The sequence below is a fragment of the Orycteropus afer genome, unplaced genomic scaffold (assembly GCF_000298275.1).
Source record: "Orycteropus afer afer isolate SDZICR_OR568_19922 unplaced genomic scaffold, OryAfe1.0 scaffold00170, whole genome shotgun sequence".
In the NCBI taxonomy this organism is placed as follows: Eukaryota; Metazoa; Chordata; class Mammalia; order Tubulidentata; family Orycteropodidae; genus Orycteropus; species Orycteropus afer.
In genome coordinates, this window is record NW_006921757.1 from 683944 (window position 1) to 708625 (window position 24682).

At 52.9% G+C, this 24682-nt stretch overlaps 2 protein-coding genes across 2 annotated transcripts in view; one reads left to right on the plus strand and one right to left on the minus strand.

The window, feature by feature from the left end:
- The window catches only part of SND1 (staphylococcal nuclease and tudor domain containing 1), a 573924-nt gene that overhangs the window by 70245 nt on the left and 478997 nt on the right, over positions 1–24682 (minus strand). The window lies entirely within an intron of this gene.
- LRRC4 (leucine rich repeat containing 4) lies at positions 928–2886 on the plus strand. Its single transcript, XM_007946734.2, has one exon. It carries the CDS (start codon positions 928–930, stop codon positions 2884–2886), a length of 1959 nt encoding a protein of 652 aa, XP_007944925.1.

Here is a 24682-nt window from a genome sequence, read left to right on the forward strand (position 1 = left end):
GCCCCTCGGGGCCGCACGGACTGCTGCTACCCGCGCCCGGAACGCGGACTGGAAACTCCGCCAGTTCCCCTTTTTAACCCTTGCACGCTGGAAGAGGCGAGGAAGGGGGGCGTGTGTCTGGGGAGGGCGCGGAGCCGGACACCTCCTCTTAACCCTCGCGGCCCCGCGCGCCGACGACTGCAATCCGCGGTGCCAGCCCGAGCGGCCGACAAAGGAGAGCGCGGCGCGGCGGCCGCCGGCGGCTCCGGGCCCTGCGCCCTCCGGCGGCGTGGAGTCGCGGGCTGGGGGCGCCGGAGGCACACTTTGGCCATGAAGCGGCTCTCCCCTACGCTGGCGCAAGCCGGTGCCAGGGTCCAAGGACAAAGCAGGAAAGCGCTGGTGGCGCCGCTCCTCGGGCGGAGGGGGGGGCATGCACCTGCATAGCCCGCCGGGCCTCGGCTCTCCCGGGTGCGCCTCAACTCCGCGGCTTCGCCTGATCCGGCTCCGGATTGACTAGAAGCCATTTTGTCTCCCCCACCCCTCCCCTCCAGTCCGCCCTCCCCGGCCCCACCACTTCCCCCCTTTTGTTAATTAAAACTAAGAAGTGAGACTGGGAACGACGTGCCCAGCTCCCGCGGAGAAAGCTTAAGGACACCACGCCAATTCCTTCCTTCCAAGGTAGGTGACGGCGATTTGGGTGGGGAGGGTTGCAAATGGGGGAGAAAGTCCTAGCTTCGGAGGGCTGGGGTGGGGGGTGGTCGGCGAGGGGGCGCTCTGTAGTTCGGCGTGCTGTTTGTCGGCCGGTCTGCTGGCCCTGTCTAATCGCCCCTCCTCACCTCCTTCTCCAGATGGAAAGAGGAGCTCCTAGCTTACTTAAGCCGGGGTAGGGCTGGTTCTCCCTTCCGAGCCAAAATCCCAGGCGATGGTGAATTATGAACGTGCCACACCATGAAGCTCTTGTGGCAGGTAACTGTGCACCACACCTGGAACGCCGTCCTGCTCCCAGTCGTCTACCTCACGGCGCAAGTGTGCATTCTGTGCGCGGCCATCACCGCTGCCGCCTCGGCCGGGCCCCAGAACTGCCCCTCCGTCTGCTCCTGCAGTAACCAGTTCAGCAAGGTGGTGTGCACCCGCCGGGGCCTCTCGGAGGTCCCTCAGGGGATCCCTTCCAACACCCGGTACCTCAACCTCATGGAAAACAGTATCCAGATGATCCAGGCTGACACCTTTCGACACCTCCACCACCTGGAGGTCCTGCAGCTGGGCAGGAACTCCATCCGCCAGATCGAAGTGGGGGCCTTCAACGGCCTGGCCAGCCTCAACACCCTGGAGCTGTTTGACAACTGGCTGACAGTCATCCCCAGCGGGGCCTTCGAGTACCTGTCCAAGCTGCGTGAGCTCTGGCTCCGCAACAACCCCATAGAGAGCATCCCCTCCTATGCCTTCAACCGGGTGCCCTCCCTCATGCGCCTGGACTTGGGGGAGCTGAAGAAACTGGAATATATCTCTGAGGGGGCTTTTGAGGGACTGTTCAACCTCAAGTACCTGAACCTGGGCATGTGCAACATTAAAGATATGCCCAACCTCACCCCCCTGGTGGGGCTGGAGGAATTGGAGATGTCAGGGAACCACTTCCCTGAGATCAGGCCTGGTTCCTTCCATGGCCTGAGCTCTCTCAAGAAGCTCTGGGTCATGAATTCACAGGTCAGCATGATCGAGCGGAATGCTTTTGATGGGTTGGCCTCGCTTGTGGAACTCAACTTGGCCCACAATAACCTCTCCTCTTTGCCCCATGACCTCTTCGCCCCACTGAGGTACCTGGTGGAGTTGCACCTGCACCACAATCCTTGGAACTGCGATTGTGACATCTTGTGGCTGGCTTGGTGGCTTCGGGAGTATATACCCACCAACTCTACCTGCTGTGGCCGCTGTCATGCTCCCATGCACATGCGAGGCCGCTACCTGGTGGAGGTGGACCAGGCCTCCTTCCAGTGCTCTGCCCCCTTCATCATGGACGCCCCTCGGGACCTCAATATTTCTGAGGGTCGGATGGCAGAACTTAAGTGTCGGACGCCCCCTATGTCCTCTGTGAAGTGGATGCTGCCCAATGGGACAGTGCTCAGCCACGCCTCCCGCCACCCACGGATCTCTGTCCTCAATGATGGCACCTTGAACTTTTCCCATGTGCTACTCTCAGACACTGGGGTATACACATGCATGGTGACCAACGTGGCAGGCAACTCCAATGCCTCGGCCTACCTCAATGTGAGCACGGCCGAGCTCAACACCTCCAACTACAGCTTCTTTACCACGGTCACAGTGGAGACCACCGAGATCTCGCCTGAGGACACTACGCGCAAGTATAAGCCTGTTCCTACCACGTCCACTGGTTACCAGCCGGCATATACCACCTCTACCACGGTGCTCATTCAGACCACCCGTGTACCCAAGCAGGTGGTGGTACCCACGGCAGACACCAATGACAAGATGCAGACCAGCCTGGATGAGGTCATGAAGACCACCAAGATCATCATTGGCTGCTTTGTGGCAGTGACTCTGCTGGCTGCCGCCATGCTGATTGTCTTCTATAAACTTCGTAAGCGGCACCAGCAGCGGAGTACAGTCGCAGCCGCGCGGACCGTTGAGATTATCCAGGTGGATGAAGACGTCCCAGCAGCAGCATCTGCAGCAGCAACAGCGCCTCCATCCGCTGTATCAGGTGAGGGGGCGGTAGTGCTGCCCACAATCCATGACCACATTAACTACAACACCTACAAACCAGCACATGGGGCCCACTGGACAGAAAACAGCCTGGGGAACTCTCTGCACCCCACAGTCACCACTATTTCCGAACCTTATATAATTCAGACCCATACCAAGGACAAGGTACAGGAGACTCAAATATGATGCCCCTTTCCCCCAAAAACTTACAAAATGCAATAGAATGCACACACACAAAAAAGACAGCAACTTTTGTACAGAGTGGGGAGAGACCTTTTTCTTGTATATGCTTATATATTAAATCTATGGGCTGGTAAAAGAAACAGATTATATTAAAATTTAAAAACAAAAAATCAAAACAAAACTATTTTCTAACTTGTAAGTTCTATTTAAAGGGGGAGGGGAAAGGGGATCTTGGGAACAGTGTGGGGTAGAAGCCACAAGTCAACTTGCTGTGCCACCAGAAGAGATTTCTGGTATAAGGTTGAAACTGTTAAGACAAAACCAACTAAAACAGCAGCGCACATGCCTACAGAGGTAGGGTGTGGGCTGTTGACGGGGGTGGGAGGGACACATGGAATCTGTCACTTTTTAGAAAATGCTTCATAGGACACAGGGGATACCCGTTTCTACAGACATCTTTCTTAAGTCGAGAGCCGTCTTTACAGACTTACCTTCTTTAAAAAAAAAAAAAAAAAAAAATTCCAAAAAAATAAAAACCCCACCAAGAATTTGTATTGTGCCAAAATGCTAAGAGGCAATAATTCTTTTTTCCTTCAGAGACCACGGGGAAGACAGATCTGTGAGTGTAGTTTAGATAAGCAAACTATTCTAATTCCAGTGACTCCTTCAAGGGGCTGAGTCTGTCTGTCTGTCTGTCTACTGTCCATGTGCACAACTCTCGGGCTTGTGCACTGGGACACGCATGTGCCTTGGGTGCTTCAGGAAGGAGCAGGGAGGGAAGGAGCTGGCTTAGCTCCTCAGATGCTTCCTCACTGCACCAGGTCTGCAGCTCGGCTTAACCCCCTCTGTGCAAGGCGGGTGTGGAGTTAGGGTTCCCCAGGAGGAGGAGGAGAAGGAGGCGGGCCCTGAAGGGGGTGCGGCAGCATGGACTGGACCGGACCGGGTGGGACGACCAGGTGGGAAGGGAGGACCGGAGAACAGGGTGTGTTTACGGCAGGCCGTGAGTTAGCACAGGGCCAAGTCCACCTGTTGTTCCAGGTGTCTGACAAATGACCGCAGACAATGCTGACATTTTATGATTTTTCAAAAAGGTGGTGTTTAGTTTTAAGGTGGCAAGGGGAGGAGAGGCTGGGAGTGGGGAGCCGGGGGAAGTGGAAGCCTTTCTCCTGCTTGTGATTTGGTGACTATTCTAAATGCTGATTCATTAGGGATTATTCCAGCTGATGTCAACTGGCTGTGGGGATGGGGATGGGGAGGGGGAGGGGGCAGACCAGGAGGAGAGATGAAAAGGGCACAGGCTCGCTTCAAGTGATGAAGCCCTTCCCCACCAGGGTGGTTTGTTCACATAAAAGACGTGAAACCCACAGTTCAGAGTGGCACACGTGTACACCGTGAGTTCGGCTGGAGGGGCACGGGAGGGGGAAGGCTTCACTCCCCCAGGCTCGCCTCGGGAGGAGGGGGCACAGCTGGGGTGGGCAGGGGCCGACCACAGAGATCTCTGTTACTCTGGTCCAGTTATTGATGTAACTTCTTTAATTATTTTAGCTTTAAAAGGAAATAAAAGGTTCAGTTTTGAAAGAGGGTGGGATGGGTGTGGGGGGGCGAATGCCAACAAAAGAACACTGATTGTAATGTGAGAAAAGTGTATTTTTGTATTTTAATAAATATTGTTCAATTTTTGATTCAATGTCCCCAAGGGGTTAAATTGAATAAGACCCTGAATCTGCGGTTCTCATAAGCAACGAAGTATTTCTGTTTAAGGAAAAAGAAACAAAAATAAGAAAGAGGGGAGAGGTAAGGTGTGATGGGAAGAAAATGTTAATTATTTTTTTTTTTCTTTTAAAGTACAGGAAAATGCTAGAGCCAGCGACACCCTTTCCTTAGTTAAATGAAAGCACCCCCACTCAAGTGTACCTTCCATGAGCTAAGTGTGTTAGTCCTGGTTTTCCTGGGGGTATAACCACATTCCCTGTGCCCAGGAAGAGCAGGGGAAATGGGTCAGTCTCAGCTCCTGGGACCTGGCCGGAAGTTAAATGCCACCTCAGCAGAAGCTGCCGGTCAGGCAATACTGGTTCTACCCGAGGACCTGAGGGACCTGGATTTGAGAGGTCTGCAATAACGTCGTTTGGCTAAAATTTCCCATAGGCAGTGTTGCTTCTGTTCTCTGGGCGCTAAAGAGTCAACCCTGTCTTGGTGGTGGTGGGTGTCTGTCTCCTGACGCTTACTGAGTAATGACGTCCAGGGCGGCTGCAGGCACCGGGACCCAGCGTTGCTTAAGCGCCTGTATTTATACCAATGCAGGGACTCGAGGCTGAGTGGGTGTGAGCTCTGGCACTGGAGAGGGCGAGAGGCAGGCAGCACTCTGCAGCAGTTAAAGAATGGCCAAGAAAGGGCCAGCTCTGAATTCCCGGGAGAAACGCATTGTTTCTGGGAATGGGTGTTCGTGGCAGCTCACAGGGCACAGGCACGCACTGCCGCGCAGGCTTCCGAGCCTCCAAATCTGTGTCCTCTCCGCCCTCCCTTCCCACCCTGCCCCCAGAAGCAAACTGCAGTGGAGTAAAGGGTAGGACTTGTCTAGGACCGGTGGAAAAACCAAGAATTGTCCATTTTACTAGGGCCCAGGACTAACCCAGGCTCTTTAGAACAGCTTTCTGGACATGCACTTAGTGGTGACTGTGGCTGCTGCTTTGAAAAAGGGATGGGGAGCCATCTTCATAACACCCCTCCTTTTTTGATGGCGGTGTGGGCCACTAGGGAATTCCACAGCAGCTCTGGGGGATAACAGGTCTCTACCGAACAAGGTCTGAGGGGAGAGGCAGAGAGAGGGCCGGAAACCACCCTGGGGCAGAGTCAAAGGAAAAAGGCTTCTTCTGTGCTGCATTTGTGCTGGGGCTGAGCACGTTCAGGTCTTGGGATTGAGGACAGCCTTCCAGAAGGGAGTGAGGGTGGGGGGCAGGAACTCTGGCTCCCAGGTATGGGAAGCCTCAGAGCCGCAGGGTGGGCTCTTGGGCAATGGGGCTGACGCTTCGACCTGGGGCACCATGTCAGCTTTGGAAGCACTGAGCCCGCTTCGCCGGCATATTGGGTCTGTCCTCCCCTGTGAACGCACCGGGGCAGAATGGATCCTACCCCTTTTTAGGGAGGAGGCCCACAAGGACCTAGGTGCAGCCTTTAGTGCCTGCGGGGGGGCAGGGGAAGACACTCATTCCAGGGCCTGGCTAAGCTGCAGGGCTTGTTACCCGGGAAGGTCCTAAGTGCTGGAGCTCTTCAGGGCAGTAGTTACAGAAAGAGGTTAGATGCAGAGACTCTGCAGCGCTTATATGGAGTTAGAATTTTCTTCTGGAAGTTTTTTAAGGTTGTGAAAAAATCATTTAGTCTGATCCCTTCACATTTTACGGTCAAGGAAACTGAGCCCCAGAGAAACCGAAAGACATATCCAAGGTCGCATGGCTGGTTAGTGGACAGAGGGGGGCCCAGGGCCTCAGTCTCCTGACTCCTAGGTCAGTGTATGTTCTCACTTCGGCTCTTACTGGCTGTTGAGAACATGTTTCTTTCCTTGCCAATATGCAGCTCAAATGCACAGAGACCTTCCTATAGATCCTGCCTGTGTTCCGCCTCTTTCCTCTGGAAGCTGTTCAGTCCTGTTCAGAACCAGCTCGACTGCCCTTCAAGGCCCACTCTGAGCCTAAGCATAGGGGCCACTCGTGCTCACCGAGGGACTGGATTCTTAGTTGGTACACAATAACTTCTCGATCCTTAGGCCTAATGGCAGACAGAAACTGGAGTGCCAGCCACAGAAGAGGGGGAAGGAGATCAGGCAGGGTGTTCCTGTGGGAAAGGTGGCCTGGCCACCCTCAGACCCTGGCGGCTCTGCAGAGCAGGGGACTGACTGGCCTCAAAGTCCCTTCTAGAGCAAGTTCTTCACGGTGGCGTGGTTTATGCTTTCTGGGCTCAACAGTGAGACTACTGAGGGGCTCCTGAGCCCTTCCCCCCCACTGGGTACCCCAGCTCTTCCAGTGCCAGGCCCTTCAGGGGAATGCTGCCTCCTACTGTTGGGAAAGCAGAGGCAGACAGGCCAGGGTCTAAGGTCTTGAGACAGTAGCTGTATGTTGGCTGTTTAGCATGTATCGAGGCCAGCAACTTGGGGCATGCTGTGTGGGACAACCTAGCTGAGGCCATGCAAGATAATTCCAGCCAGTGGTGGGGAAGGGGCCAGAGTCCATGGGCACTGGTCGAGCCCTGGCTTCCTTCAGTGGTGATGCGTAGAGACTGAGAGAAGGCTAGGCAGGCCTCTCACCCCAGGCATCTACCTCAGGGTCAGAGCCCACAATTAAGGCTCCAGCACTTTACTGAAACAAAGCAGCAGGGGTTTAAAACTAGAGAAAAGAGAGAGCGAGAGAGATAGAGAACATTTATATCCAAACATATGTCTGATTTTAATCTCCTCTGCTGGCACTCAGCACCCCATGCCATTGGCTAATGCAGACACAGTTCACGCCATTTCTAATCCTGCCTCAGCTAAACTGCAAGGCAGCTTTTGGCTCAAAGTACCTCTTGGTCTCCATCCATTCAGAAAGCATCCCTCCCCCTGCAGGAAAAATGGTTTGGTTATTTTCATCTTTGCTTTAAATTAAAATGAAGTAAATGATTTCTTGGAGCAGGGATAAGGGCTTCAAAAAGTAGATCAGTGAAACAGATCTGCAAGGCAGTGTAGCCCAGTGCTGACAAGCACAGATTCTGGAGCCAGTCTCCTGGACAGAGTTCGAGCACAACTACTTATTAGCTGTGTTAACTTGGGACCAATACTTAGCCGCTCGGTGCCTCAGTTTCGTCATCTTTAAAATGGAGATAATACCAGTATCTGCCTCACTACTTCAAAAGATTGTTGGGAGAGCTGAAAGGGTCTCTCTGTTTATGTACTATCTTCATGCTCAGAACAGTGCCTGGGATACAAAGTGCTATGTGGGTGGCAGTTCTCATACTTGACTGTATACACGAGGGTACATTCCCCATTCCCATCTTGACTGTTGAACCTCATTGTCTATGTCAAAGAGAACATGCCTGTGGAGCTATTCCATGGGAGGGGGATGGTTGTCCAGAAGCCAGGGACCACACCATCTGGAAGTCCAAGCCCTGGAGAGAAGGTGGCTTGTACTTTCTTCCCAGGAAAACCCTGCCTTGTTCTCTGAGCCCCGGGTCAGCTCTGTGGCTGGCCCATGGTTCTGTCTTTGTCCAGCAGCAGGCGTTTCTCCTTAGGGTGAGCCAGAAGAAAGTCATCACACTGCTGCTGCTGGGGGCGCAGGCCAAGGGTCAAGACACAGCCACCTGGGAAGCCTTGGACTTGTACCAAGAGGGTGAGCTTCCCAGAGGTGTCTCCACCTAGCCCTGTGTCTGCTGCAACTGAGCACTATTATTTGGAAGGTCAGTGATGAAATCCTCCCCATCTGTGAAGGCTTCTCAGGGCCAGGGGTGGGCAGGAGGCACATGGAGAGAGAAGGGAGAGCAGAGAAGGTTGCTGGGAGCTTCCAAGCAGTCTTAGAGCGCTTGGAGAAGAGAAGGGCAGTATAAAAGCACCAATGAAGACTGGGTGATCTACTTCCGTAAAGACTGACTGCCTTGGAAACCCAAGAGGGGTCACTATGAGTCGGAATCAACTCGATGGCAGTGGGTTTGGTTTTTTGGTTTATAAAAGCACCATGATTTGAACAGGTGTAGGAAGAATGGAGCTATATGGCAGACACTCAGACTGAGGGTCTGCAATGCAGTGAGAAGGCAGGCCAGGGAGATTCCTCAGCCTCAGCAAGCAAGAGGCTGGCTAGACCCTGGAGTGGGGAGGACTGTTGGCGTGGGATTCATGGTGGAACAGAGGAGAGCAAAGGCAGGGAGTCCAGCCATCCAGGAGAAGCCTAAGAAGGAATGCCTTTGGATTCTCTAACGAGAGTCACATTTTGGGACGGTCACAGGTCTTATCCTGATGCGTGCCAGCTTTGCCGTCAGCACCTGGGCCAAGCCACCTCCCCACGATAGTCCTGCTTCTGCTCCTGGAGGCCGTCCACTGCTTGGGGAAGCAACCCAGCCCCCAGGCCTGTCAACTGCCCCTGCCAGGCTCACCTCACTCAGGGGACTGCTCTGAACCTGCATCTTCATTTTCCACTGAGGCACAGCTGAAGGGGTGGCGAGAGGGGGCACACGCTGTTTACCCATGCCAAGAGTATTAAGACAGAGGGCAGGTGTCATAGAAATTCAGGTATTCCCATAAAAATAATGAGGACTGTGAGTTCAATGCACATGGACCCTGGCTGTGAGTCAGATGAGGCCCAGGTCTGTGGGGGATATCCCTGGGAGAAGCTGTCTTGTCAAAGGCAGTTAGGATTTGAGAGGGTGGCCTTGTCTTCCCTAGCTTATCCTGCCAAGAAGGTTTCTGAACACACAGTAGGGAAGCATGGAGCTGTGAGGCTACTCTAATGCTAGGTGTGGGGGCTCCATGAGAGCAAAGTAGTACTTAGCCTTTCAGGTCCATTCAGTGTGCCTGGGACACCAAAGCAAGCACTGATGTTGAGATCAATGACTATATACCAAAGGCACAGTCCTTGAGCCACTGTCGTCTTTAATAGCCCACCCTCAGACCCCCACTAATCCAAAGCACTCTCCAATGAAATCTCATCCCAGTTTCCTCTCCCATGATCCCCATGTGAATATAGCCTCTGCCGTGATAGGACCTAAGACATCCCGCAAGATCCTTCCATTCTTGAGGAAGGATGGCTCTTTCTTCCTGGTAACAGTTCTCATGCTGTTTCCTCTCCAAGGCTATGCCTTCATCTGTAGCCTCGTACAGTTCCTTTAAGGTCTCAACCCTGGTTTCCCAGGTCTCTGAGCTGGTGGTGATTTAGTCACTAGATAAGTCACTCTACCTGCTCAATGAGTCAGCAAGGATGACTGAGAAGAGCGTTCACACACTAACTGTTCCTTGGGCAAAGTTTGGTTTCCTGGCCTCGGGCTATTTCTTCCCAGCCTTCAAGGCCTGACTTCCTCCCTTTACCTACCCACTCACCCAGGTTCATTAAGACCAATCAGCAAGCTTCTCCCACTCAGGTTCCCCCTGCAGGTGAACTGAGGGAGTTACAGGCAACACACCAGGGAGGCAGCTCCCGGCCCAGTGCAGCTGTGTTTGTCGGAATGCTCAGAGCATCCTCACAATAGGCCCAGTGCAGACCCAGAAATGGAGCTGAGGCCTGAGATATCCACAGCCTGCCAGCCACAGTGGTTACAAGTTATAATCTATTACCATTGCAAGAAGACTTAATTTCTGGACTTAAAGGAAGTCGGCTAATACCTTATCCTATTAATGTCTGCCTGTGTGAATTGACAATGGCTTCCTTCTGACATGACAGCATATTCTTCCAATTCATCTCTTTAAGGCTGGGGAAGGGGGAGTCTGGAAGAGGAAGGGAGGAAAAGAAAAGCCTCGGGAAGAGACTGCTGAAGGCACCAGGGAACGGGACGCTTTTATTACTTGTTAGACCATTTTCCTGTTAGAAGTGGAGAAAGGGGCCTTGGAGACACAACCAGTCTGCACTATCTCTGAGCACGTTTGCATCTCATTTCCTTTCTCACGTGAGGAGAGTGATGGCGACTGTTGGGTGTGTGGTGTGCATGAAACAGGGTTCTGGTGCCACCGAGGAAGCATGGATACAACCAGAATAAGGAACCGGCCTTGTTTGTGCTCTTGCCTTAGTCCATGATGCCTGCTGGGTGTGTGTGCTTGCCTTCCCTTTCCTTGACCTTTCTTCCCCACTCTGATGGGGGACATCCACACCTGCTCTCACCAGTGGTGTCATGTCAGTGGAGGGCACCTTCCCATCTGGCTGTTATCAAGGTTGGCTGACCTTTGACTGGCAATGAACATAGAATGAGTGAAGGCTTATTTATGGCTTCTAGCTTCAGGGATGTGGAGTCAAGGAAGAGAACTCCCAAGTTCATTGAGTAAATCTAGCTGAATCCCCTTCTTCTCTTTATGAAGCCCAGGGAAATACATCTTGCCTGGCATCACAGAGCTGATGAGAAGACTCCAGAACTCTGGTCTCTGGGCTCCTAACCCAGTGCTATTCCAGAACATCTGCAGGGCCACTTACAACTCCAGGGGGCGCCATTTACAGAAATGGCAATTTGATTAGTGCCCCCTGGAGTTAGCAATTCAGTGCAGCCCCTTAAAATTTGCTTGCAGGAAGGGAGGAGAGAAGGAGAAGGCCTTTCAAGCCAGAACGTTATCTGTGCTTCTAACTCTGAGGCAGATGGTGGCCACTCGTGATTTCACCCATACAGCTACAGCTGAGAAACCAGGCACCTTCTCCTTTCTCTTCAACCACAAGTATTTCCACGACAGGTGAGTTCTGACAGCAGCCCAGGCAGCTGATACAGTGACGGGCATTTATTGCTTATATCTCCCTCCCTTCTCCTAACAGTGAAGAGGTGTAAGGCAAGCAGTCTGCCCTGTGCAGGGAGGGCCTGCAGAGGCTAAGGCATGCCAGAGGTCTGGTCAAGGTCATGAAGACCACTGGTAAAGTGGGGAAGTCTACACTCTGGCCGCCGCCTCCCCTGCCTGCCTGCCTGCCTGCCTGGTGGTGTGTGAGGGGCTTGCGCAGGGACCGTCTGGGAGTGCCTGCTCCGCGACAGGGGCCAAAGGAGCTACCAAGTGCACTGTCTCCCCTCCTCCCATCTCAATAAATCCTCTCTTGGGAAATGGAGTGGCCCTGGCTATAATTTTATCACATACATTTAATTAGACTCTATCTCCTTCATGGTGGTTTCAAGCGGAGTCCCAATAGAAACATTCTAAAAGAACAGCCACTTTCAGCCAAAGATCTATTTTAACCAAGTTAATTTAGCAGAAATTTGCCATCTTGGATCGGGTGGAGTTACCTCCCTTTTCAACTTCAAAGCTGGAAAGCAGGGCGGTAGGAAATACAGGGAAATAAAGAGGAGGGCGGGGGTTTCCAGCTATTCAGCGGTGGTAATTTCTGCTGGTTCCCCTAGAGACCGGTCCCCTCCACTAATGGCCTGACTCGAATGATTCCCACTCCTAAGCAACAGCCTGCGTTCTGCTGGCATGGAGATGAGTGCTGCCAGAGAAGTTCCCTTGCTTTTGGAGGTGCTGCTGGATTACGCAGGCGAGATTAGCCAGCCAGAAGGATGTGCTGTTGGCGGGGAGAGAACCCTGTGGCGAGGTGCCGCCGACTTGCTTCTGTCTCCCAGCGACCCCACGGACATAGCTCCCAGTGCTTGCCATGTTTGGGCCCATTGTTGCAGCCACTGTGTCAACCTATCTCGTTGAGGGGCTTCCTAGCAGAACACTCTTCTCTAGCAAGGATGGTGTTGCTGACCTGGGACGCAGGCTGAAGAGAGGGTGGAGGTGAGCAGTAAGGTGGAAGAGCAGACACTCTGGGCAAGGGGAGGAGACAAGGGGAAAACCCAGTGTCTTCTGATGAGCCAGAGAAGAAGCTGGCTGGGAGGCAGGGGGTGGTCTTGGGGTGTGGAGTATGGTACTAGGTTAGGACCATGCGGAAGGGGCAAAAGCTGATGTGCCTCATAGCAGCAAGGTGAGGAGCTCACTGGAAGCAAGCATCAAGGAATCACTTTCTGGCCCCTAAAGAGCGCTCATTCCCAGGGCGGAAGCACAGGGCTGTGGGCTGCCCCTGAGGCTGTGGTCAGTGGAGGACGGTGGGCCTCTCATCCTGCCCTCTCCCTTCTAACAGGCTGATGGGGGAAGCCCACAGTGTGGCTACAGTTACTGCTGAGGCCACTGCCAGTAGGTCTTGGAGGAGGGAGTGGCGTGCTGCTGGTGCTTCCCTGAGATGGAGACGGGCTGCTTCTAGAGGCAGCCCAGCCAGATGTGCCAGCAGGCAGCCTAGCCAGAGAGCCTGCAGTGCGGACAGATGCCCTGAGCCGGCATTAGGAGGGCAAGACCCTTTATGGCACCACAGCTCGGCCCTGGGGTGGTGCCAGAGCAGTGGGGAATGCTCCTCAGCCAGATTCATTCCCCCCAAACTGCTTCAAATATGTGGGCCAGGGAGGGAGGCACATTTAATTAAATTACTGTGTCGTGGGCTGCCCTGCCTGGGCAAGGGCTAAAAATGGGCTCATGCTGACATGCAAACCCATTTGTGTACACAGAGCAGGCGTTTCTTTGTGCTTGGCGGTCAGCAGCTGGAGAGGGTTGGCGGTGCCCAGAGCTGGCCCCTGTGCTTCACCAAGTCAGAGTCAACAATAATCCAACCCAGGCCCCCTGTGGCTCTGATGACCTTTTCCTTTCTACTTCAAAGATGACTGAGTGGCACTCTCCCTTCTGACATCAATTCCTTTCTTCTCAAATGCTACCCTTGCTGACACCCAGGACTTTCCCGGAAGGTGGTGCCCTGTGGTGTGCTGGGGAGTAACGAGGAGCTGCAGTGAGGTGTGACTCAGACAGTGTCTGGGCAGGGTTTGTTTAGCTTGCCAGGGGATGGAAGGGGTCTCCCTGGTGATGCTCTGGAGTGCGACCTCAGCAGGTCCTGGCTGGATTGCAGTGAGATAGAGAACTGTTTCAGGTGCCAGAGTGAAGAGGCAAAGCCGCTTCCCCCTCCTCCCCAGCATGAATGCCACAGTGGATCTAGGACCTGACCATGCAACAGAGGCAAGTGAGTCCAGTGGCAACCAGAGCCACTGAACACGTGGGAAGCAACAACCCAATCAAATGCTGCCTATGCTGAAGCTGTCAACCCCACAAGGACATTTCGATTCCCTGCTGGAAGCTTGGGTCTCATTGCACCGGTTTACAAGATAACATGCGGGTAGAGGTTTGGCCCTGAAGGCTGCACAGTGGGAACTGAGACCTGGCAAGAGTCCGCTGCTGGGGGTCTTTTCCCTACTTGTCCCTGGAAAGGACACAGACATCCATGTGTCTGAAACTTTAGTGAGTGCAAAGCGTGGAGCCTGAGAGGCAGCCCTGTCAGGGACATCAGGAACCATCCTCCCAGGAGGTTATTAGCAGTTGCACTTAAGTAGCCCCTGTGTACAGAGCATCTTAGCACCAGGTAGGCACTGGGATGACGTGAACAGTGCAGGCAGGAAGTTAGTGTCTCTGCTACCTGTTCCTGCTGGCTGCTTTTGGCTATAAATCTCTGGTGGCTACTTTATTTTTAAGGCATGGGTTTATTTGAACAGTTACTCTATATGCATACAGGAAGACCGTTCTCTGGTGGCCACTTTAAAGGCTAAGACAAATGCAGTCAATTCAGGTCTCCTTGGGACCAACCTTGAGAACTTAGGACTGTGCCTGAGGGTCACTTCCAAACGTGGATCAAAAACCCAGAGCAAGCAGGTCACTGCAATTTGATCTGACACAAGGAGAAGAGATGGGCCCACGAGATTCATGGCCTGTGGTGAAGAGGTGAGGCAGTAACTGCAGCAGGAAGAGGAAGCAGACAGAATGGTGGAGGGGCGCCCAGCAGGGCAGCCAGGAAGAAGGTGGCATTGATCACTCTGGTGAGCTCTACAGAGGTTCCTGGGCACTCCTCTGGTAAAGCACCCTTCTTCCTCACTCACATATATCAGATGGAGGAAAGCAGGTTCCACCCTGAGGCTGTCGCTAACCATGGCATCTGGACTGGCATAAGTCCCCCAATCCCATTCCGTCACATGGCGCCAGGCCTCCTAGGGCAGGAGAGCTCATCAAGCTTGGTCACCAACTCTAGGGGCAGAAGCAGATACCTCTTCAGGCAGCCTTTGTCTTCTTTATTTGGGATGGGATGAGTCCTTGGGTGCCAATAATGATATTTTATCAAAGATTAGAAATAGATTTATCCCGAGGGAAACACCTCGACTTGTATATAGAGATTAATATACCTCAATCCTGATACAGGGTTGCTGTGAATCGGGGCCCACTGCTACCGAGCCGATAATGACTCATAGTGACCTTGTAGGGCACAGTAAACTGCCCCGTGGAGTTTCCAAGGATGTAATCTTTATGGGAGTAGACTTTTACATCTTTCTGCTTGTGGAGCAGCTGGTGGGTTTGAACGGCCCCTCTGGTTAGCAGTTGAGCGCTTTAGCCACTGTGCCACCAGGGCTCCTTGGTTTGGGGATAGTCCCCTCTAAGAAGGGTTAGCTTTGAGGACTGAAATAGCTTTCTCCAAGGAAGAAACAGCCATGAAATCGTGGGTAACAGCTAACTCAGCAGCAGGGTGAGACATCTATAGACTGGTATTGCTGTGCCAGTGGCATTCCGGAGCTGCCTGGCCCCTTAGGTTGTCGCTGGACCCCAATGAGCAATGTATGCATATGTGTGCCCCCAGGGTCATACCAGGTGAGTGGTGGTCATTACGTTGCCTGCCGTCACCAGGGTCTGGCTGTGAAACTTGCAGGCAGGGCGTGCTGTATGGGACATCCTGACTCCAGAGCGTGCCTGCAGCACCATGCCCCCGTTGCTCAGCAGAGGGACGAGCAGAGGGATGCCCGAGGGCCGGAGCAGTGTATTTTTCACCCATGACCCCTCTCCAACTGCTATCAGTCACTCCATTTCTGGGAGGAACAAGGCAAAGGAAAGCTGACTGGCTGCAGTGCTGTTGGAGGGCACCTTTCAGCACCACAAACCCAACTGGGAAACTGAGGAGCAGGACTCTGAGAAGCTGCCAAAGTCTGCATGAAAGAGTGGACAGGGCAGGGGGAGGAGAGCCGTTGGTTCTGACACCTGCTCTCTCCTCTGGTTGTCTCTCTATAATCATCAGGAAGCAGAGCGGGGGGTACCAAGGCCATTTACAAACACAGATTACCACTGACGCAGGCTGCAAAGTGTTCTCTGCACGATACAGGACTGGGCCCTGTCCTCTGTGGTCTAGGGAACTGTTTATGTCATGTCACTTAGGTTACTGTGCCAGTGCATGGCCTAAGAGTGGCCTTCACCTCAGCCCCAGGCTGGTCTGCAGGGAGACCTGGTTCAGTCCCACATCTTGGGAAAGCAGGGCAGGAGAGGGCATGGGAGTGGCAGACGTCGCTGGAGAAGGCTGGGACCATCTGCACTACTGTGAATCAAGGTTGGCTCCGACAGAAGGCGCGAGGGAGGAGGTGCAGCTGCTGATGGCTCAGACAGCTTGGACCTGTCCAGGCAAACAAGCCGCTCAAGTGCGAGAACAGCAGCCAGGGAGGCAGAGCACAAATAAGGACTTAAAGCCCGAAATATCTGACAAGATATGGAGGGAGCAGAGCACACTGTCTGGGATTTCTCTGCTGTGTGGCCTGGCCTCTGCCTGCGAAGGCAGCTCCCTGCAGGCAGCCTCGCACTCCCCACGCCTGGATTTCTGAAAAGCCTTCATCTTTGGTAACAGATTACAGAGACAGCTCTGGAATGTTCTCCCTCACTGATGTCCCCCAAAGAAAAGTGAATGTCTGTGCAGGGATCCCCCCCCCCGCCACCTGCCCAAGGTTAAGAAGCAGGAGGCTGTGTGTGCTTTTGTGCTGGGAGTGTGGGGCTGCCCCATCAGTCCCATGGTACAGGAGCCCAGCTGGCTGAGGAGGGCAGCACAGAGGTGCCCAGAGAGGCAGAGCCTGTCCACCATCCCAGCCTCCTGGAGGCCAGGGGCCTGCAGGGGGGGCCACAGCCCTTCTAGGGGTGACTCGGGCTGCTTCAAGACCAGCACGGAGGGAGCTGTGGAAACACCACTGTGTACACCAGACCAAGCACATGGTGCGGACTGGAAGCATCCAGGTGATTTCAGGGCACACCCAAGATGAGAACCTCTGCTCCGGACCCTGGAGTCTAGAGGGCAACAGGGAAGAGACTCGGCAGTCAAACTGCCTCCCTGGCGGTGGGACAGTTCTGCCACTGGCTGCAGACGCACTTCCTGTGCATGGCTTTATGGAAGCTGAACTGATGCCCCTGGAGTTGCATGAGGTTCAGGAGCGACTTCCAGGATTGCTGGCCAGCTTCACTGCCTAGCTGCCCTGGGAAGGAGTGGCTGGTCCTGGTGTGCATGGAAGAAAGCCCCCCGGGATCACAGCCCCTCTTCACAGCAGCAGGCGGGCAAGGAGAGAGGGAAGACTGCTCACAGGCCCTGGGATATCAAATGGAGAAACCGAGGCAATGAAACACTACCCTGTACTGCAAAGGAAAGTAGAGACAGAGCCAAATATCAAGTGTCTCTCTCCCCATCACCAGCCAGACACTCCCTCACTAGTTGCTGGCTGTTCTACAAGTGAACTCAGGGCCCTGGATCTTTTCGCGGTTTCGGTCCATAAGCCCACATGAATGAGAATCTAATCTTTGAAATGGGAGGCCCTGGCTTGTTTAGAGGATGCACTGCTGAGGCCCCTCTGGCTCACTGAGAACCAGGACAGTGGCTGGAAGGGGCCAGGTGCTGGGACGCTTGGGGAGGCCAGACTCGCTCCTCGCCCCTGAGGAGCTCAGCACGTGGGGAAAGGATGACAGTGGATGGTGGACAAGTCACAGCAGCACAGATACGTACTGAGGGAGCACGTGGCAGGCAGCAAGCAGGGTCAGGGAGAGAGGCTGCCTCCTCCACCCGAACAGTTCCGAGGAGGACTGCAGAGGAGACCATGTGCCCCTGAGGCTGCCTGCTCTTTGACTTGCTGGGGGAGGAACTCCCTGGTCGGTGTTCTGGAGGCAGGCACTGGACATCGGCAGCCTCCAAACTGACACACCCTGTGGGGAAGACCCAGATGCTGTAGGCCCGCTCAGAGGAGCCAGGTCACTCCTGCCCCTTCATAAGCTGGCACTTGCTGACAGAGGACAGTCTTGGGGCTCCCTGAGGGAGTGGGAAAGGGGCACCCATGCTCTCAGTAAACACTGCTGGTAGCTAAGCTGTGGGCTTCTCTCTCCTTTAGCTTCCTTCAGCAGCACAAAAACACTCACTCAACATTTAGTTCCTATGAAGAGTCATAAATCACCAAGCCCCTGAAGGAAGAACCAGCAGCTTGCCCTGATGAGAAGGTGCTAAGCCAGGGTCCTGAGCGAGGCCTTGGTATGTGAATGCAGCACGGAAGCTTCCGGCCCCAGCTCCAGAGCTCCAGTTATAGTTTGGCTGCACCAAGCTGCCATTCTCCTCACCTGCCGAGCGGCCAGAGCAAAACACGGCTTGGGAGCTGGAACAGGCCTTGAGGACACACGCGTGCATGCACATGTGTACACGCCCATGGAGCTGAATGTGTGGACTCCCGGGAGGGGAGGAGGGACAAGTTTCAGCCCCCAGATTTTGGAAAATGCCACGTGGTAGTCTTGGACACTGTGAGACCATCAGGGCTCTCCTGGGTCACACTGCAGCTGTCTGCTCCTTCCCTGGTGTAAGTGTGGTGGTGGCAAGAGAGGGCCTCAGGGTGGTACGTGCAAGTGCTGGCAGGGGACAAGGCAGAGGACCTCCCAGGCACGGCAGCTTTCAGGGCCAGTGGAAAACAAATTCGATTGCGGACTCAGCCTCAGTTTGCTCTCTGTGCCCCCTCCTGGCCCCACCTGCTCAAAAGGTTGGAGTCCAGATTAGTTGTGGGAACTGCTCTGAAAAGGTTAGTCTTGGGTTATACAGAGGTCAAGGCCAAGCTGGTATTTTAGACTGTGGGGATCTGCATTTATCCCATAACTCACTGAGTCTCAGCCTCGGTCATTCATTAGAATCTCCTGGGGAGCATGTATAATTGAAAAAATATTATTAAAAAGTTTAATATAAAAGTTTTCCAACACTGAGATCAGCCAAGTAATGATCTCCTCATACCCATAATCCAGATGCAACAAGGACCACGACTGTCACATCCACCTGCCCCACTTTCCCTCTGAAGTGTTTTAAAGCATATCCCAGACATGATGTCATTTTACCCTTACCTACTTCAGAGAGCATCTCTAAAAAAGACTGTCATTTCTTACATAACCACAATGCCAGTATCAAATCTAACAAAATTAACAATTACTCCTTATGGCATCTAATATACCCAGGAAATTTAAAATAAACAGCTGATGCCCAATAAAGGCAATATCTTGAGTGAGGCTGTATTTATTTATCCTTCTCTGAGCTACTTCCTCCCACTCCTCCACTCCACCCCCCACCCCAGGAGCCTCCAATGTGCAGCCAGTGCTCACAGCCATCCCCCCGCCCCCATATCAATCCTGGATCCTCCATGGGACCTGCAGCAAGTTCTGTGGACATTCACTAGCCCTGATTGTGTGGTGCACAATGAAAAAGCCCAGGAAAACATGACAAGTCACAGAACAGGATAAAGGGAAAGGAAGGCACCGAGAAATCAGCAGGCCACAGGGTTGGACTCCTTGTTGTCTCCAAGGCTACGTGACTCTCAGGGGTCCGGCCCGCTCGCTCACTTGGTCCACCAGGCAACCGAGGGGCTGAGAGGCCTGGGGGGAGCCTTGTTGCCCAGGCTGCTGGCAGGGCCCTCGGCACCGCCACACCAGGCCAGTCTGCATTATCCCACCTCTATTTCTAGCCCTCTCGCTTCTGTACACACTGTCTCTCAGGTCTAATATTCTGGCGAACTCTGAGCCTTAGCCTCAGCACCTAGTCTTAGAGAGATTAATTATATAGGTCTGTGGTGAAGGGGTCTGCCCAAACTTCTTGGGCATGGGGACTAGGGTGTAGGGACCAGTCTTTAATTTTACTTATTTATTTCATTTTAAAGAAAAAACTAAATAAAACATCCTGCAAAAAGATGAGGCTGTATCACTGCAGCTAAAAATACCTCCACTGAGGGCGTCTGCTCACCAGCTCCTCAATTACAGATGCTACAGGGCCCTCTGTGAGCTGTGCATGTTGGCAGCTCTGCAGGGGCTCTGGGCGGCTGGGGACAAGCCCTGGAGCACTAGGGACTGCTGGGTGGAAGGGGCTGGCAAACAGCCACTGAGCCAGCAGTGGAGAGCCACACACATCAGGTAACACCCAGACCCGCTGTCTGATGGACCCTACTGTCCAAGCTGAGCCTCTGTCTTCTTCTGGAACAAGCCAAGATGCCATCTCCAAGGATGACCCCTAAGAATTAGGGACTGTTGGTGACTTCTCTGAGGTTCATATGAATACAGTAATAACCAGAGGTGGCCATGTCATGCAATCTAGCTCAAGGTACATCTGTGGTATTGGCCAGCAACTTCCAGGTATGGTCTAGGGGTAACTACACCAGGTGAAGCCTCTTGGTGGCCTCTGCTTTAAGTGTAGCCTTGCATCTGAAGGGGAAGCTGAGTGGAGGTCTAGGATGTAACAGCAATCAGAGTTCCTGCCTTTGGATCTGTTTTCTGCATCCTCTCAGTACGCAGAGGTCACTTAGTGTAACACTCATTTTTACCAGTGAACATGAAACCTCGGGGAGGTTAAATGGTTTTGTCAAGGTCACGGAGTTAGGAAATGGAGAAGCCAGGACTTAAACGTGGATTTCTGATGACAAGTGTAGGGCTCTGTTCCACTATCCTATGCCATCTCGACGAATGGCTTCATTTGAAGCACTCAACAAGTGTTCAAAACCAATGGGAAAAGATAGCTTCAGTTCAGGAGCCCAAGAGATCAAAGAATGTCAGGTGACCTGGGAATTCTGCAGCCCTGCAGCCTCTGGGAACTCAAGGGTCAGACTCGGCAACTGAGTCAGATGCTCGGTGGGAACAGTGAGGCCTCGGCAGATCTTTAGCCCGAGATGGAAGAGTGGGAAACACCAGGTGTTCGTTTGACTAGGCTGTGAGGAGAAAAGGGGCAAAGGTACGGCCGAGGCTATCTGCTTGGATTCAGGCGTTGGTCCCCTTTCTTACTTCTTGGCATGATGTGTGACTCTCATGCAAATATCTGGAAGCTTAAGAGCATGTGGGTTAGAGAAAAGATACCGAGAAAACACTCAGGTATATGGGGGAAGGTGCATATTTACTCAGGAAGAACATAGCAATGCAAACCTAACATTTTCTAAGTGCTTAATGTGGGCAAGGGACAGTCTAGAGTCTTGTGTTGTCCAATATGGCTGCCACTAGCCACATGTGGCTATTTAAATTTAAATTAATTACAATATGTTAAAAAAGTCCGCTCCTTAGTTGCACTAACCACATTTCAAGTGGTCAGCCTTCCTACGTGGCTGGCGGCTACCGGCCTGCGCATTCCGGAGGTTCTGCTGGGCAGCACGGTGCACTCTGCTCGTCTTCTTTCCCTCTCCTCGCTGGCTACAATGAGTAGTTTCTAAGACCCCTTGGAGGAAGGACTGAACTTGGGGGAGCTAGAGGGCACTGTTCCTCGTTCTCTAGCAAACCACTAAACCTGGGGTCTCAAAGAAGTAAGAGGAACCAGAACAACAACCCACAGGGCACTAGGCTCAGCCAGGCCCTAACCCTTCTTTCCCCACAGCCTTCTCTGCCCGTTCAGTCACTCTGACCTTTGCGTATTTTATTCCGTTTCTATTTTACGCTGTTTTAATTGATGTTTAATATAGCTTAACTTTGCATGGTGTTCCAAGCCCCTCACCAGGGGGCCGCTCACAGGCAGAAGCACAATTAATAGCAATCCCCAGAAAATTATGCCCTGTATCAAAGTTGTCATTGTACCATATAAATGCTCATTATTACTATTGAATTCTCCAGCCCTGACACCTCCCTGTTTACTAGGTAGCAGATGAACCTCCGTTTGCGCCTTCCCTACACTACCACACCATCGGGGCTAAACATAGCCCTTATGTGTATGTTTAGCTCCATTTAGCTGTGCTTTGGAAAAGGGGGGAAGAAAAATCAGGTTAATAAAATTAAATTGCCAGAAAATGTGACTTGTTCTTCCCCTGCTTGACAGCCTCTTAAAGGACAAACAGACGTCACTACTAACAAGATGGGGAACTAGCCTTAGTTACAGGGTGGGGGAACCAGAGCAGTGGGGCCCAGACCCTTGTGACAGGGCGTGGCTTTCGGGACCAGCTTCGGTGAGCAGGGGGCGTGGGCCTAAGAGCACAGGATGCTGGGGGCAGGAAGGGCACCAAGGTCCGGAGCAGAGCACGAAATCCTGCCCGGGGAGTCTGAGGGCAGACCCCGTTGGGGAATTTGATCTCCCCTCAGTCTTTCAGTAAACAACCAAGACAACAAAGTAACCACCCCCTTACCAGGAAAAAAAAAAAAAAGGAAAAAGGCAGAGGGCCCTCATCTGACCTGTAACAATAGCACTTCTTGGGGGTTTCATTTGTGCTCTTCTGCGGCTTAAATGTTGCCTGAAAAGACAGCAGCTTTTCTAGTATCTCCTGTCAGGAAGAGCCATGGAAAATTCCAGGTCTGTCAGACACCTGCACGGGCGCCTCTCTGGCATGCCTCTCAGCCGGCGTGCAGCTATCCGCACTCCGGTCCAGGAAGAGTCTCCTTTATAGAACTGGGCCCAGGTGCTACCTGCCTGCCTCAGCCTCCTGTCCCTGTCTCACACAAGTAACACAGCTCGAGAGAAGTCACTGTGTGCCTCTTTGGTCTGCCTCCATCTCACACTGCCTTTTAGATGCCAGTCATATTTTCCAATTACTGCTTATACTTCTAGTGGATGATCCGATGGTGGACCATGGACTGGGAGACACTGTGGGGGTTAAAGGTAAGACTGACACAGTGGGAACGGGAAGCCGGAAGACAGCTCTTCTCTGAGTCTACTGAGTGAATGTGCCCCAGGAATGAACTTCTTCATGCCTCAGTTTTCTCAATGACTGTGAAATGTCTGGATTGGAATATGTAACCTCCAGAGCCACTCCTCGGAAGGAAGTCTGGGCAATCTACTTCCTTAGAGATACTGCCTCGGAAACCCAAGGAGGGGTTGCTATGAGTCAGAACCGACTTGATGGCAGTGGGTTTGTTTTTTAGAGCCCCTATAGCTACAAAGGGAGCTCTGGTGGCATAGTGCCTAAGGCATTTGACTGCTAACCAGAAGGCTGGCGGTTCAAACCTACCAGCCACTCCTTGGATGGAAGACTGGGCAATCTACTTCTGTAGTGATACCGCCTCGGAAACCCAAGGAGGGGTCATTTATGAGTCAGTATCGACTGGAAGGCAGTGAGTTTGTTTGTTTTTGTTTTTAATAGCTACAAAATGTTTGAATTCAGTCTTATAAAGCCATATCTTCAAGTCTTTGGAAACTGAATGGGTCATGCTCATTTCTATTTATAATCAGTTTATTTTTTATCGTTGCACTCAATGCTCTATGGAGAGATGCAGATTTCCGTTCTAAATTCTTCCAGTTGACAAAGGAAAAGCTCTATTTTAGGTTGTTTGACAGGGAAGTGTTTCTAACTAGACTGAGTTTCCCATATTACGTGTACTTTGCTTGCTTCTTCCTTTGCCTAAAAAAGAAGTTTCTGAAAAACCAGAAATGCTCCCTGACTCAGGCCAAGCAGGAGCGGGCTGCCTTGGCTGAAGGAAGAAGATGGCGCGCCTGGGCCCCAGTGGGTGGGGCTATTCTCCATCTGCTGCGCTCGCTGCTTCATCTCCAAATCAGGCCTGGGCTGGAGTTTGCTACAAATACCGGGAGCTGAGCCACTAGCGCTTCCAACCGATGGCCAGCCTTGAACTCCTCACACTCTGACTGCCAAGCTGATCTGAAAGCAGGGGCCGCTTTTCAGCGTAGGAGAAAAACGTGGGCCTCGGTGGAAATGGAGGCTGCTTTCCCTCCAGTTCCTCAGAAGCGGCCATTTTTAAAGCTGTGGACTGAAAAGGAGGAAGAACCGTCTGACAAAGTCGGGGAAGGTGATGGAATCGTCGGAGACATCCCCTGTGCCACCCATGCAGGCCAGAATGGTTTATTAATGATCCATGGGAAAAGAACAATTGTCCTGCTGGCAGCTTCACATGTAATTAACCAGCTTCACGGAGAGCTGCTGCCTTCTCCAGGTCTGGCATCCACAGGGCGCAGAGCTACCTGACATGGTGACGCTGGGTTTCTAGGGAAACCTCCCTACTGGGAAAGGGGCATTCAAAATGGTGACTGCAACCCACTTGGCACTGTGGAAGCCTGACTGGGATGGAGGCACTCCTCTCCAAGGGCTGGCTGTGTGCCCGGGTTCCCATGCAGACTGCGACCTCCCTAAGGGCACAGCCAGCTCAGGGATCTGCCAGTAATGACCTGCCCACTCAGGTAATGGCTCCCTCTGCTGTCAGGGAGAGCTCCCTGAGCGGGTCATCTTCCAGGTGGCCCCCCAAGACCACAAACGTGGGCCTGGAGGAGAGGCTGAGAGCCTGCTGTTAAGTGTGCATCTCAGAAGGACGAACAACTTCCAAAACAGGGCACAGAGGGGAGAAGCAGCAGCTGGCTTCACCAAGCCCCGGGCTGGCAGTCAGTGCTCTTTCCCTTCCAGAAGCCCTGGGCTTCAAAGACTCTTGGTCTCCCACCAGGTGAGTGAAGTCTGAAGTATCTGCCATTCAAGAAGGGAGAGACAGCGGGAGAAAGAAGTGCTGTGGGGGAGCGGTTTAGACGGAGATGCAAAATGAGCTCTCTGGTGTGAGGAAGTTGAAATGTCACAACGGAGGTGGGGTGAGGATGGGGGAGGAGAAGACAAAACTCCCATGTGGGCGTACACATACCGACCTTGTTTCTAGAGTAGAGAAAGAAGCTAACGAGAACTGTCTCCAGTCCTCATTCCTGGTGGATATGGACCCCTGCATGCACAAGCCCTACCTTTTACCCCTCCACTCAGGCCTGACCCTAAACTAAACAAAACCCCACTGCCATCGAGTCAATTCTAACTCATAGCAACCCCCACTGGGTTTCCATGGCTGTAAATCTTTACAGAAGTAGATTTCCTCACCTTCCTCCTGTGGAGTGGCTGCTGGGTTTTAACT